This window comes from Charadrius vociferus, unplaced genomic scaffold (assembly GCF_000708025.1).
Source record: "Charadrius vociferus isolate BGI_N301 unplaced genomic scaffold, ASM70802v2 scaffold1039, whole genome shotgun sequence".
NCBI classification, from domain to species: Eukaryota; Metazoa; Chordata; class Aves; order Charadriiformes; family Charadriidae; genus Charadrius; species Charadrius vociferus.
In genome coordinates, this window is record NW_009650167.1 from 61,545 (window position 1) to 75,756 (window position 14,212).

Consider the following 14,212-nt stretch of genomic DNA (forward strand, 5'->3'; position numbering starts at 1 on the left):
CAAAGGCAACTGTCACCTTGCTTTGAAGCACAAGTGCAGGGTCTTCAATAAATAGCAAACCCGAGCTTTGAAGCTCCAATTTGTACCTAATTGCAGGTGATAAGGGAAACTCCCTGGTCCTTGCAAACCAAGCCTGACTCTGCAGCGTAACACAGCTATTGCTGCATCCGCTCCAGCTACCGTGGAGCCCAATGAGTTTCCAAAATAAACCAAGGTGACCACTGTCACTACAGTCCAGCCACCGATACTCACTTTCAGGCCTTGCTGTACAGCTTGCAAGATGATCTCTACCAGTGTAGTGGTCTTCCCTGTGCCAGGTGGTCCGTGGACGATGGCGAGCTCCCTCTGGGCCAGTGAGAAGGAGACAGCTTCCCTCTGCGATGCGTCCAGTGAGTCATTGTAAAGCTTTAGAGGCTCTGAGGAGAGAGCAGGAGATTCATTTGGACCTCAGCCCTAACTTGGGCGCTTGTTGAGCAGCACAAATCCAGGAATACAAATAAGAAGCTCTCAGTAGCTGGCCCGAATCAATTTGATAATGAGAATAGCGTTCTCGGGGAGGAAGGCACACTGTACCACCCAGCTGGCTAAAAGAGCCCAGGCTGGTAAAAGTAAGGCTAGTTATGCTTCAAAACGAACAGGCTGCCCGTCCTCCATCTGTGTCCTTCCCCTTCCATCTCCCACTCTCCTGTTTTTCCGAAGGAGCAAGCATTCAGTTGTGAACACAACTAGTCTCTACTGGAACTTTTCAGTGTTTAAAGAGGCGTTTCCTTGCTATAACATCAACCGTGTAGGATCTGCTGGGTGTGGAGGCTGCTCTGGGTTTATTTTAAGGGTGAGCCCCTTAAAGCGTATTTAGTAAACCTTCAATAAAAAGAGGGAAGTAGTTGATCTTGCAAACAAATCGCTCCCGTTCCAGTTAACAAACCCAACGCAGCACTAGTGAAAAAGCAGCAGAAAAGAGCAGTCCTGTATTGTTCAACAGCGACTGAAAAAGAAGGCAGGAAAAAGATACAAACTGGCAATATAAATGTTGAAAACTAAAATTAGTTTGGGCTTTAATGATCAGAAAGGAGAAAAGAGAAAAGAATATGCAAATTGCATTACAAGAGAATTGGTTTCACTGCAGAAGACTGAATTCTCACAAGCTGCTTTTTACCTCCCAGATTTATCTCATTTAAACCCATATTTATTCTCATCCCCCATAATCCTGCTGCTAATCTCCTTGTTCATTATGGAAGTTAATTACAGCAGGGATGATGACTCATTACACCGAGGTTTACTGAAAATAATGTTCCCATGAAAGCTTATGTAAGACAAATCTCCGGGCATCGTTCCCTGCTGGGCATCATGTGTTTTATCGCTATCTTTGCATTAAGGGCTTGATTAAAAGCATGAAAGTTTCTTCTGGTTTTAGGCAGGTTAACTTGCGTGCAACTCCCCCGTAACCTCTGGCACTGACTTTTGAAGCAGCACAACTAAATGAGGTGTCCAGCTTAAACAAATAACATCTGTTAAAAGGATGCCTGGCGAGGAGGAGAGAAACAGGACGAATGGTACTTTTTCCTGTTGACCTGCATCTTGTTTCATACACAATTTTTGCGTTCATGTGCTCACGACTAAGAGAAGACCAGGCAGCATCCCATGGGCCTGGGAAGAAAGAAAGGACAGCTTCAAGACTGAAAGGCATTTCCCACGATGAGGAACAGCCGGGACGTAGGAGTCATTGATATTTCCTTGCTCAAGGAATGAGATCAGAAACAGGCTTCTCCTCGCGCATGCACACCCTCTTCCCTTTTAATCACACGCTGCCAAAAGCTGCTGTGTGGGCAGGCTGGGAAATGTGCCTCTCTTCTGGGCTGGGCACATTAGTGGTGAGGAGGAGGGCAGAGCCTTTTAAGGGATGCTGTGGCTCCTCTAAGCTCTTCTCCATCTATTAGCTGGGCTCTAAGTAGGCTCACCTGAAGAAGTGCAGTTCATCCACTCCAGCAGGGCTGGCCCAAGAGCTCCTTGTAAGCGATCAGTTTAGGATTTGCAGAGATGCTCCCAGAAGATGCCCATTATCCAGCTCCAGCCCTGTGGCATCAAGGCTGCGTTGCTGCCTCCTGCTCTGCCCAAGGCTGTCCATCTCAGCCCCCCGACGCAAACGTACATCTGCATCCCTGGGCCTGGCAGGCATGGGTCTCGCTGCTGGGCGGGTCATTCAGCCCCTGGTGTGTAACTTGATTTGGGAGTGTAGCATTGAATTTTAAAAAAAAAAAAAAAAAAAAAAGATTGCTTTGGCCATCAAAGTTGGTCCTCCAACAACATTTCCAGGAACTGAGACGCTTCTCTGCACAGTACCAGCAGTCCAGGTGAAGAAGTGGGTTGGAGGGTGATTTTCAAGTCTAGGAAAGGGGTTTTTGCACCAAACACAGGTGGGAACAGTCCCTCCTGGGAGGAAAAGCTCAAGTTCTCCAGAGCTGGACGCCTCTCACTTCTCAATGTACCTTCCAAAGCATATTCCACACCATCAGTGTGTACATGCACCAAGAGAAAACCGGACCAGTTCCTCTACAGTACAAGCTAACTGCAGCCAAAGACTGTTGGACAAAATCCAGGTGGGTAATTAAGCCTGAACCAAGGAACGTTCCCTATGAACTCTCCCTATGAACTATTTGGCCGCTGAGTCGTCTGGACTGCTTAGTTTTCCCCGTAGATCTGAAGGGCCTCTGCACAGCCCTGTGATGAGAACAGGTATCCCACGGCAGAGGGACAAGGAGCATTTGAGATTTTGGAAGTGACTTGTCACGTGCACGCAACTTGTGCCAAGAAGCCGAGGAAGTTTTGCTAGAAACCCCTGGTGCCTCCCCAGTGCTCTGCCTGCTGGGTCAGCTGTTACTGGGGACACTTCTAACTAGGCTTTTTTCTTCCTTCTTTCTCTCTCTCTTCAAATGTCTTTCTACAGCAATCGGCATAAGCAGATATACGCCATGCCTTTTGCGCTCCACGTGAGCCAGCCAGTGTCTGGGCACAGAGATGAACGCTCCCTCACTTTGTCCAGCCAGGACAACAGGAGAGAGCCGGTAGCTATTAGTGGTCTGCACAGCACTACGCCTACAATAAGGCATAACCTTATTTCTGCAAGAAAAGGGACCGGGTCCATCCGGCAAGCAGAGCAATGCTGGCCTCTGCTGGCAAGCGAGGCCTCTCTATACATCCACCTCAATGTACAGGAGCAGGGGCCCTGCGGATATGCTGAGACAGCAGCTGAGAGCGGGGAAGGGTTTCTTGTAGGAGGTTCCTGGTGTGAAAGCTCTACCTGCTTCTGGGCCATGAGTGGAAGGTTAAAGTGGAAGAGAGCCAAGCAGAGCATTTCTTACGGGTGGGCTTCTGGATTTTGCTTCCCAAAGAGTCTGAGAGAAGCAGAACTCCTGTTCAGTTCAGAGTTTGCCTTTTAGAAAGCTTATTCTCCCACTTGGTTACCTTTCTGGAGGCAGCAAGGTGAGGGTTGGAAATGCTTTGTGGTGGGGACCAGTCCATTCTTAGCTGCAGATCCCATTTGCTCACTGGTGATGCCTTCATATGCTCTTTTGGACTGCTCCACAGGTTATTCTTCCCAGAGCCCGTCGAGTGTTTTTGTGTTATTCCAAGGATATTTATTTTGAGTTGCATCTTTAAGTGTTTTGAAAGGACTTCGGCTTTGATGTGCAGTGCTATGGGTAACGCCTCAACCTACACACAATCCCAGCAGCTCAGGAGAAGTGAAAAGCACAGATTCAATGCACAACTTCAGCGAATACAATCCTTCTGGCCAGGCTGGCCCTGCAAGGGCTGTGGGCTTGTCAGGGGCATTGACATTTTTCCTGATCTCCAGCAGCATTTCAGCTACGCCCTTTGTGCAGGAGAGACAGCCTCCAGCGTAGCCCTGCCACTCACCAGCCCACGGGGAGCCACCAGCTTTCTGAATCAAACCTGAAGCCCCTGGCTGCCTCTCACAGCTCCGATCCCAAAACATTGATCAGGCCTGGCCCTGCTCAGCCCTGAGCCCAAACATACTCCTGGCTAGACCCAGAGGGGCAACCCGAGCCCCCTGCAGTAGCAACGGTGCCAGAACCCATTAGCTGTGAGATTTCCTCTTCCCTGTAAAGTCCATGGGGTGAGGAGCCTGGTACAAACCAACTTCAGGCTTCTTAGGGTCAAAAGCCTGGCATTTTTTTCCCCCCGTACTGACAACCATCTCACATAGGCCCACTCCCCAAAAATATGCTCCAGGACATTTTTCCAGTGGGAGTCATGCCTGTACCCATTACTACGGGGAGGGATTCACCCCCCACTAGTGAGCAGGATTTTCCTGACACTGTGGGAAACAGCTGTGTGCAAATTAGCGTAGCAGCAGCAACTCTGCCACTCATCAGGAGTTGGGTAAAAGGGCACTAAATTATTTTTGTCATCATTACCCTCCTGTGCATACTGCTGTTTTTTTCAGTAAGCCAGTATCATGCGCTGGTCAGACACCAGCAGCCACTAACTACTTCAAAACCATGTTTCCACTGGCTTTATCAGACTGCTCGTCAACCTAATCGGTCAGCAACTGGATTTAGGCACCCTCACAGGATGACACAGACTTTAATACAGATCCTCCAGGCGCAGCATGTGGCAGCCTGCTCTCCCAGGATAACCCAGGCAGCTGCGATCCAGTCAGGAGAAGATCACAATGCAGCCCAGCAAAAAAAAAAAAAAGGCAACTAAAAGCTATTTACTAGTTAGGCCGCAAGGCTAACTTAAGTCTAGTCGGGTATGCGGTAAAGACACCCTGTATAACCAACCTCTTGGAAAATAAAAAGTAATCAGATGCTTTTCCCTTTTCCCTCCAGGTTCCAAGGCTCAAAGTTGGAAAAGACCCACCAGCAGAAAGCACCAACGGCGCAGAGAGTGGCATTCGGCCTCCACTAGCTTTGCTGCTGGGAAGAACCACCACACCTTGCGTCTTTCAATGGCACTGGTGAGTGTTCTGCATTTCAACTCTGCAGCCTGGGTACCTACAGCGCACACTCTTGAGGACGTGAAGCTTGCCCAGACTTGCTGTCTATCTGTTGCCCTTCCAGTTCACACCCCGGAAAGCTTGAACCTGCTGACCAGTTTCTAACCGATTTGACATCAAGTCCCTACAGGCTTTATGAAAACGCTCAGTGGTATCGGAACCCACCTAAAAGCCCCGAGACTCCCACGCTTGAAAAATGAAGCTTCTAATTCTTTTCCCCACATTTTAAAAATTAGATTTAGGATTCTGCTGCTGCATGTATCACTTGCTGGAGCCTATTTTGCCCTTGGGAGAACACCCTGGAATATCCAGGCATGGAGCTGGGTGCTTATGATTTCCACTGGACCTTCTATTTCTCCATCTCCTTGTAATTTGGCTCTTCCCTGCCGTTTGTACAGAAGACAGGGACAAATGCTCCCCCTCTAGGTATGGATCTCATCTACTCTGAGCCTTCCTCTTCTTTTCCTGCACAAGTGTCAGTGCTAGCTGTTTCTCTGGCCAGGTGTTTATATGGTCTCACTCCCCCCTCTGGCTTTATGGGCTTCTGATTGAAGTGGAGCTTATATTGCATCCTGGAATGGTGTTAATATAGACGTGTGTCTAGACAGCCAGTTTTATGAGATGTACAGAACTTATTAACTCCGAGACTCCTGACGGGTTTGTTTGAAATCCGATAGTGGATGGGATGAGACAGATAGAGGAAAGCATCTCCCTAAGAAACCAGGCTAAAAGATGCTTGGTCATGAAAGAAGATACTATGCCGTGGAGAAGCAGCCTGAAATGCTGTGAGGTTTTTCTACCCTTCTGTCTCAGACCATGCAGCTGGGAAACACTGGCTGCCTTTCGCAGACAGTCCCCACATCTGTGAGTTTCTATACATTCCTGTGTCCTAAGATGTACAGGACACCTGGGGAACCGCACGTGCCATCGTGTAAGTGTAAGAGACAAGATTTCTCCACCCAGCTACTGAGTGCCCTCCCTTTCAACTCAGCGGAGGCTGGCCGTTCAAGCCACCTTGTGGGACCTATTTAAAGTTAAAGTCATTGTTATTTAATTCCTGACTAGTATAACATCTTTCTGGTTAGGGAGAAAGGAGCTACAAATTGAGAAGGTAAATGGAAGGCCTTTCCACCCTGCCAGAGCATTCTGCTATTCTCAGGTTATATGCTGCCTTCTCATATTGCATCTCCTCTGTCTGGCTAACGTGGCTGAATGTTTCTATCGATCAATATTCTCAGCGCTGGGGAGATGTAAGATTCATCTCTCTGCTTAGTTTGGCATACCTGAGCAATTTGGTGAAAAGGAATTTTTCTTCCTTAGAGAGGCAGTTCTGCTACCACTAGGGAAAAAGCAGAGTTGAAGCTCCTAGGAAAGTTAGTTCATTAAAATTTAATTCTTTTATTTAATATTAAAAATCTGAGTACATCAAGGTCCGTAGGTAGCCAAAAGGCTAAAAGGTTTCACTCAGACTAAGCTCAGTGCTTAGAACTATGGAGATATGACTCACAGTAACATTAATTCTTCATCCTTGGTATACAGTATGAGAAGCCCAGCCTGAAGGTGTACTGCAGAGCAACGGGAGTGTGTATGTGGAAAAGGCGAACCACTGTGGACGACCAAATCGAGTAATCAAAGTAAGAAAAGCTGCAACGGCAAGCACAGAGCGCAAGGAGCTGTGGTGGGGAGGAAACGGAGCAGAACCCTGGCCAGCAAGGAAGCAGGCAGGGATGGATGGCGTCACCCCATGCAGGCTGCTGAGCAGCGAGGGGAGAGACCTGAGCTCTCTGCATTGCTTAGACCGCCAGCCCGATCCTGCTAGGCAGCTTAGTCCACCCTCTGCCTTCGTTCCCTGATTTTTGCGGCCCAGATGATATTTCCCTTCTGGCAAGGGACAATACTCATTAGCGGCTGCCGAGCACTCGGATATTGTGCTGATCAGAGGCTCTGGTTTCCCCATGGTTTCTCTGAAAGGGCAAGCTGTGTAATTGCATCTTGCACTTTTCCAAAGACTCACATCAAAAAAGATCTGAGTAAAACGGGATTCTACTTATATGCAATTTTTTGACAGCTGTTGGTAAAACCAGGCTGTGAAGTTTGAAGCATTTGATGAAACCAAAGCAGCCTGCGCATCTCCAACACAACAATCAGAAGGCTGTAAAAATAAAAATACAACTGTTCCCATGCCGTTCCAAACTGCAGTAGTTCCACAATCACTTAATTCCCATGAAGGCAGAGTTATTGGATTTTCAATATAGAAGCAGTGCTGGCAGTTTCTGATCTTTGAAGTTTATGGATGGGATTGGGGCAGGAAGCAAATAAGAAATGCCTCATAAACTAAACTGAATTTCAGACTCATGAATGTGTGCAAACAAATTCCCACATTACAAATCCTGCCTGTTTTATGCCAGAATTCAGCTTTACTCGGAACGCTCTGAGAGGTGAGCCTGAGCTAACTGAACAGTCTCTCTTCCAGTGATGACAAGGGTCTTTACAGGAGCAAAGTGCGTCCAGTGACCCATAAACCAGTATGAAAAGTAAGTGTTCAATGCTGCCAGTTGCTACATCCCTTATTACTCACATTGAATACTCAGGTCCTCCCTGGAGCCAAGCAAGATGCATGTTTGCATGTTTGGTGTGGATAAAAGCTTCACAAAGACCAGAGTTATTTGTGTCCCCGTGGGCAATTTCAAAGAATGGGTCTTGAACTGAGAGACCACAAGCTCCCTCCTCAGGACCGGACCTGGAAGACTGGAAGAGGAGTCATGGCAGCACAGGGTGGGAAATGCTTGCACAGTCATCACTTAGCGCTCTGGCTCTCTGCCTCTGTAGGATGTGACATCTGAAGAGGTGAGCGTCCTCCTAACTGGGCAGGGACAGAGCGCATAGCCCTTAACCTGTGGGTAGGGAACTTCAGGCTTCACCGATTGCTCTGGAGAGGGAGTGTTTCCCCCACTTTCCTCACAATAACTTTCTATATCTTTGCTTAAACCAGTGTAAAAGCAGCAACATCACTGCTGTCACCAGTCCATCCAAAACAGCTCTCCACCGCCTAACTCAGCTTCACGTACCAAGGCAGACTAAACCCAGTAGCAGTCTCAGTGTGGGTGCTTGGCTGGGGAGGTCCCGGGGCTCTGACCCTAAGGGTGCAGAAAATGTCTCTAGAAAGATCAATTCAGCACCTGCCATCAGTCTGGTATAAAATCTTATAAAGAAACATCCTTACTTGTTTCACTGAATGCACTCGGATCAGAAGAACAGAAGAGGACGTTGATGAGATCAGAGGCCGGACCAGCGTGATACTGCTTTAGTGCATTTAAAGCTCTGTCAAAGAAGAAAATAGCCAGGTTACACGCACAGCATGAACTCCTTCAGAGACTCCTGTGCACCTTGGGGCCCAGTGACAGAAGACGTTGGGCACAGATGCAACTCTTCCAAAGCTGAAAGACGTTAACTCCACAACAGACTAATCCTATCTAATTGCTGCATCCCCCAACGCTCACACACACATCCCTTATGCTGGTCAGACTTTCACTTTCTACTGTTACTCCAGTTTGATACAATCAGACCCTGTGCCGTGCCTTTTGAGCACGTTAATGCAGCAAAGAGCTATTCCCTTCTCCTGCCAGAACAGAAAAGGTCCTACACAGAATCCAATGAGCACAAGAGGTGATACAACACGGGACAAAAATATGTAACTGAGTGTGGGATGAGGGGCAGGAGAGGAAGAGGGAAGAGCAGGGCCATAGCAGCCAGCAAGCAGATAAATTTAGGCTGTTGTGACACTGTAGCATAACATATCCAATTGGGTTATCTCGGAATGGGTTCCCCCACTAGCAAGCAGAAAAAGGAAGGCACTTCCAAAAGGTGGATACCTCCCCTCAGTGGAGCTGCTATAGGAGTAAGAGGAATAAGACAGGAAAGGAGAGAAACCAAGTGAAGTAAACCAAGATCTGCCTCAGAAGAGCTTTTCCAGAATAAACTTGGCAATTTTCAATTGACTTTTGCACTCCTGAGCAGAGTGACTGTAGGTGAACTGCAACCTTGCGGCACTTACTTTTTCAGCCTGTTGTAGGTGACATCGTTGGCTAATTTCAGCAGGCGGTAAGAGCTCTCTCGGTCCAAGCTCAGCATGCCATCTCGAGACTCCTCAAAGGCCACAGTCACTGCTTTGGAGGTGACCCGTGTTACAATGCCAGTGGAGAGCGGATCAGCCTGGCCAGCTGAATCGTAAAGGCCCACAATGTCCCCTGCAAAGACAAGTTTCAAGAGAGGGCGTGAAGCAGGGCAAACATTTTGAAAAGCAGCTCTTTTGGGCAGATCAGTAACCAAGCGTGGTCAATGCAGACAGCGGGACCACCGACACCAACCACAGCTTGTTTCCTGCCGAGGACAGAATTTGTGTCAAGCCCGTAATGAAGGAGAATATCCCTCTCTTGGCTACCAGCCAGCACTCAGCCAGAGGGAACGAAAGGGCAATTAGCAGTGAGAAGACGCTAGACAGCGACTACCCAGCTATCTTCAGACAGCCAGCTGCCACAGGTCTTGGGGGGGAGACCAGCAGTGCTCCCCACAGCCAGAGCTGCTCAGAAAGCCAACGTGCTTTCACACAGACTTTGGGAAAACCTGGCTTCTCCGAACTCTCAGGCAAACCACTTTACATCCTTTTTATTTTTAAATAATAGCCAAGGAGATGTGACAATAGGTGCCTCCCAGATGACTGCTATATGCCAGTCAGCAGAACTCAGAATGACCAGAGATTTTTAAGGAGTTGCTACAGCTTTTCACAGTCACTGTGAGACGATGAGAGGCGAATTACACAGTGTAATGATGAAATGGAGATTTTGAACAAGGATGTTTGACTAAGTTTGTAACTTAGCTGGGGCTCCCATTCATTGAGGATTAAATTTCAGATTTACAGACTATGGGAAGCTCTGCTCTGTAAGGTCCATCGGCTCTTACGTTAAAATGCTTGCATGCCAGGAATAATTTACTGCTACGGCAATGTTATTTCTCTTTGAAGAGCACTGGCAGAAGCTCTCAAGGCTGCGACCCTAAGGCTGGGACCCCTGTCTGCAGAGTCATTTATTTCAAAGATCAGCAGCGTGGAGGCCTGGGTGACAAAGAACGCATCAACAAACCAAACTTGAACACACTTTGAAATAGTGCCATGGTTTGACCAGGGTCAGAAACAGTCTGGTTCCCTGTGATGTACCTGCTTAGCAAACACGGTGATCTAGCAAACTAAACCAAGACAATTATTTGGTGCAGCTAGCTTCTCTCTTGTGGACCAGTTTTGGAGAGTGCAAAGCCATAAATACCCTCATTACTTAAGGAAAAGAGGAGGGTCTCTGCAGGGAAAAATAGAGGGCATACTGCAGACTCAACTGGAACTACTTCACAGTGAAACCCAAGTTCTTCCGAGGGCCAAGCCTGCACAGCTGGTTACAACATGGCAGACAGCGTCCTCACCTTCCTCAGATACCAGCAACAGCTCAGCTCCGATACTGCTGGTCATGTTTTCATGAAAGTGATAGCAGAGGGTGAGACACAAGTGAAAAGGGCACTGTCTGGTGTACTGGTGAGCCTCTATTTCTCTAACACCTTTATTTCCAATAGAAATCCAGGTGTGTCAACTAGTAATGGTATATACTTCACTTCTTCCTCTTCCTTGCCAAAAATAACAGTACAGGTAAGGGTGGAAATATGGCAGCTCAGGAAGGAAAAGGAAAATCCACTTTCCATTTTACAGTTAAAGCGTAAATGACAAAACCTCCTTACCTACCGCAAGACATAAGCATGAACACTTTGGCTTGTACAAAGAATGCCATGAAATCCTTTAAGACAAGAGACCAGGGCTTTGTTTTTAATGATTCAGGAGGAGAGCCAGCACTTTAATCACTGGCACTATTTCCTACTGCAACATACATATCCGTAACAAGCCGAAGGGAAAAGAGACTGTTTTTCTTGAGACTCATCCTATAGCCATAACATTTTCTCCCTTCCTTTTTTGTATCAATCACTCAGTCTTTACAAATATCACATTAGAAAGACGTTAGGAAGAAGACATTGGTTATCTCTTACTTTACCTACTTTGCACCAACAGGAATATGACTTACCAGGCCCGAAACTGTTATAGGGCAGCTCGGCGTCTGAATCATATTTTCTGGGCTGAAACGTGATGAGCAGCCGTCCGTAGAGGCCGGTTCTCTGGTTGGCAGCTTGGAGTTTTAGCAAGCAGACGCCTCTGCGCTGCAGCTCCTTCAGGGAGATGCTTTCCTGCCATGCCCTGGAAACAACGCACAGGCATGAAAACCATTTGCTGGGCTGAAGCTGAGATTCAAAGCTTCAGAAGACAAAACAGGAAAAGGGAGAGATGGAAAAGAAGGGGAAGGACAATGGCAAAAGAGACATCAGCTTGTTGAAGTGTTAGCTTATGTGATCACTTTGCAGTGATGTAACTAGACTGGCTTCCACAGACTTATTTTGGGAAACGGGGCGATGCTTGCAGGGCCTGGAAAAGAGGTAACATCTATTTATGTGTGTTTTCTTCTCTCCTGTCTGGGTGTATATTCTGTTATAGTTATTCTTATCATCATCTTCTCCTCCATTGCTATTCTATTAAACTGTCTTTATCTCAGCCCATGAGGTTTCCTTTTTCTGATTCTCCTCTGTCCCACTGGGCAGGGGGTGAGTAAATGGCTGCATGGTCCTGTTGCTGGTTAGGGTTAAACCATGGCACCGAGGGCTCACAGCCCAGGAGAGAATAACCTGAATTTTCTCCTATCACACAAAAGTGCTAAAATTGAAGATTTGCCATTTTTTATGCGAAGTTGCGCTGACCTCCAACAACCACCACGCACACGGCTGCATAGGGAAGGAGAGCGGGTGTCTGGCACAGACTTGCAGGCTGCAAGTGACTATGGCACAAAATGCAGCACAAAGCAGCAGCTTTGCAGACTGCTGTCCTTTGGGGCCAAAGTCTGACACAGCAGCTGTGTTTGCTTCACACTATCACTTGGAGTGATTTCTTTATTTTCTGGAGCCCTCAGCACAGGAGAGACATAGACCTGTGGGAGTGAGTCCGGAAGAGGCCATGAAGATGATCAGAGGGCTGGAGCCCCTCTGCTGGGAGGAGAGGCTGAGAGAGTTAGGGGTGTTCAGCCTGGAGAAGACAAGGCTCCGGGGAGACCATAGAGCCCCTTCCAGTGCCTAAAGGGGCTCCAGGAGAGCCGGGGAGGGACTCTCAATCAGGGAGGGGAGCTATAGGATAAGGCATAATGGCTTTACACTAAAAGAGGGAAGATTCAGTCTAGATGTGAGCAAGAAATGTTTTACACTGAGAGTGGTGAGACACTGGCCCAGGTTGCCTACAGAGGTGGGAGATGCCGCATCCCTGGAGGTGTTCAAGGCCAGGTTGGATGGGGCTTTGAGCAGCCTGGTCTAGTGGAAGGTGACCCTGCTCATGGACAAGATAGCCTTTAAAGCTCCCTTCCCACCCAAACCATTCCACGATTCTATAAAACAAAAAAGCAAATCCCCCAGGTTTATTCTCCTTAGTTCCCCAGTTTGTCTTGTTTCCTCTAGGTTGGTCTGTAGGGAGCTAAGTGCCAGGGAACCTCAGGCAGCTGTGGGATGGCCTCGTCATGTCTCCTGGCACCCTCTGTCCTTGGGGCTGGGTAAGGCCAGGCCTTACCGGCACAGAAGTGGGGGTGTCTGTGCCCCGACATGGCCCCACACAACCCAGGGGGAGCTGGCGATACCGCCACCCTCCCCGGCACACTGAATCCACGCGAGGCAGCTGGGATTTGGTTTCAGCTCGAGCCGCGGGGCAGGAGGGCAGAGCTGGGGGTCCCAGCACCCCCCAGGGCCTGGAGGAGGAGAAGGGGAGCCCCAAGGCATTGCTGACGTCAGCTTGGATGCTACAAGTGACAGCACGCCCTAAAGGGTGAGGCTAAGAGGGATTCCTACGGGGCAGAGCGGGGCCTATAGGGGTGAGTGCAGCGGGGTTTCCCGTAGATTAGAGCAGGCCGCGTAGGGTGGCTTTCCTATTGGGAGGTGCTTGTTATACAGGAGTGAGTACAGCAGCAGTTCCCACAGGCGACAGCAGGTTTCCCACAGGTGACAGGAGCTCCTAGAGGAGTGAGTCAGCAGGTTTTCTCACAGCTGACAGCAAGACCTTAGAGCCATGTCTGTCAGGGTTTCCCACGGGGGACAGCAGGCCCCAGGGGAGGGGCCCTCGGGGTTTCCCACAGGTGAGAGCAGGCCCCGCCGGGGCCGGTACCCCAGGGCCGTGCTTGCCTGATTTAGAGCTGCAGTCATCTCTTTGCCCCATATCCATGGTACAGGGGCAGGTTAGATGCAGAAAGAGACTGTGAGAGGTTCTGTGAGTTTTAAACAGTCCTGAAACGGCCTGAGAACATGCGAAAGCAATCTGGTTTCCCACACCAAGTCCCATGTCTTCACTGGTGGAGTCCCATGGGCAGGAGAGAGCTGGGAGCCAGCAGACACCCTGATGTACACCTGGGCTGCTGGCACTGCTCTGTCCCCTTTCTGGGCAGCGAGGAGTCCAGCTGGCTCCTGAAGCACAGCTCTCTGGAGGGATGTAGTTGGGTCTGGCCTGGGTAAGTCAAGGTTCAGCTGAAATACAGTGGCCTGTGGTTGTCAGAAGAGAGCAGAGACGTGTGGTCAGCACAATTGCCTCTGTTTTCTGGTGTGTCCTGTCAGCCTGGCAGGATTATCTTCTGTGTGCCGCTTTGCTTTTTGGTTGGCCTGAGGCCTTGGGGGTGAGGGGGGGCACGTTGATAAAAAGGACAATAAACTTTACACGGTTTTTTCTATCCTGGTGTGAACCTTCCAGCAAAATATTTGGACTGGGGAGTGTGGGGGGGGACTCCATCAACCTCCTCCCTCCCGGGGCTGGGAAGCTGGCGGCGTGTTTGTGGTGGGAGCAGAGCGGGGGGCTCGGGGGCCCGGCTTCCCGCCGGGTCTGGTTTCCTGCCAGGTGAGCTGCAGCAAGTGAGGTGGTTAAGTACGTTTGGTTTTAAGAGGTCTTTCCAGTCCCCTGTCATGCTTTGGCTAGTGGGTGAAAAAGGTAATGTTCCTGTAAAGAAGCTGTGCACGGTCTGTCTTTTAATTAAGCAAATTGTTCCAGAAAGTGTATTGTTATCCCTGAGATAACATAGGCATAAATCC

At 48.8% G+C, this 14,212-nt stretch overlaps 1 protein-coding gene across 1 annotated transcript in view; it reads right to left on the reverse strand.

Moving 5' to 3' along the window:
- Window positions 1-14,212, reverse strand: part of IGHMBP2 (immunoglobulin mu binding protein 2) — a 46,784-nt gene that overhangs the window by 31,452 nt on the left and 1,120 nt on the right. Inside the window, 4 exon segments of the mRNA XM_009892436.1 lie at window positions 253-416; window positions 8,244-8,341; window positions 9,075-9,267; window positions 11,137-11,306. Of these exon segments, the coding sequence (XP_009890738.1) occupies window positions 253-416; window positions 8,244-8,341; window positions 9,075-9,267; window positions 11,137-11,306 (625 nt within the window).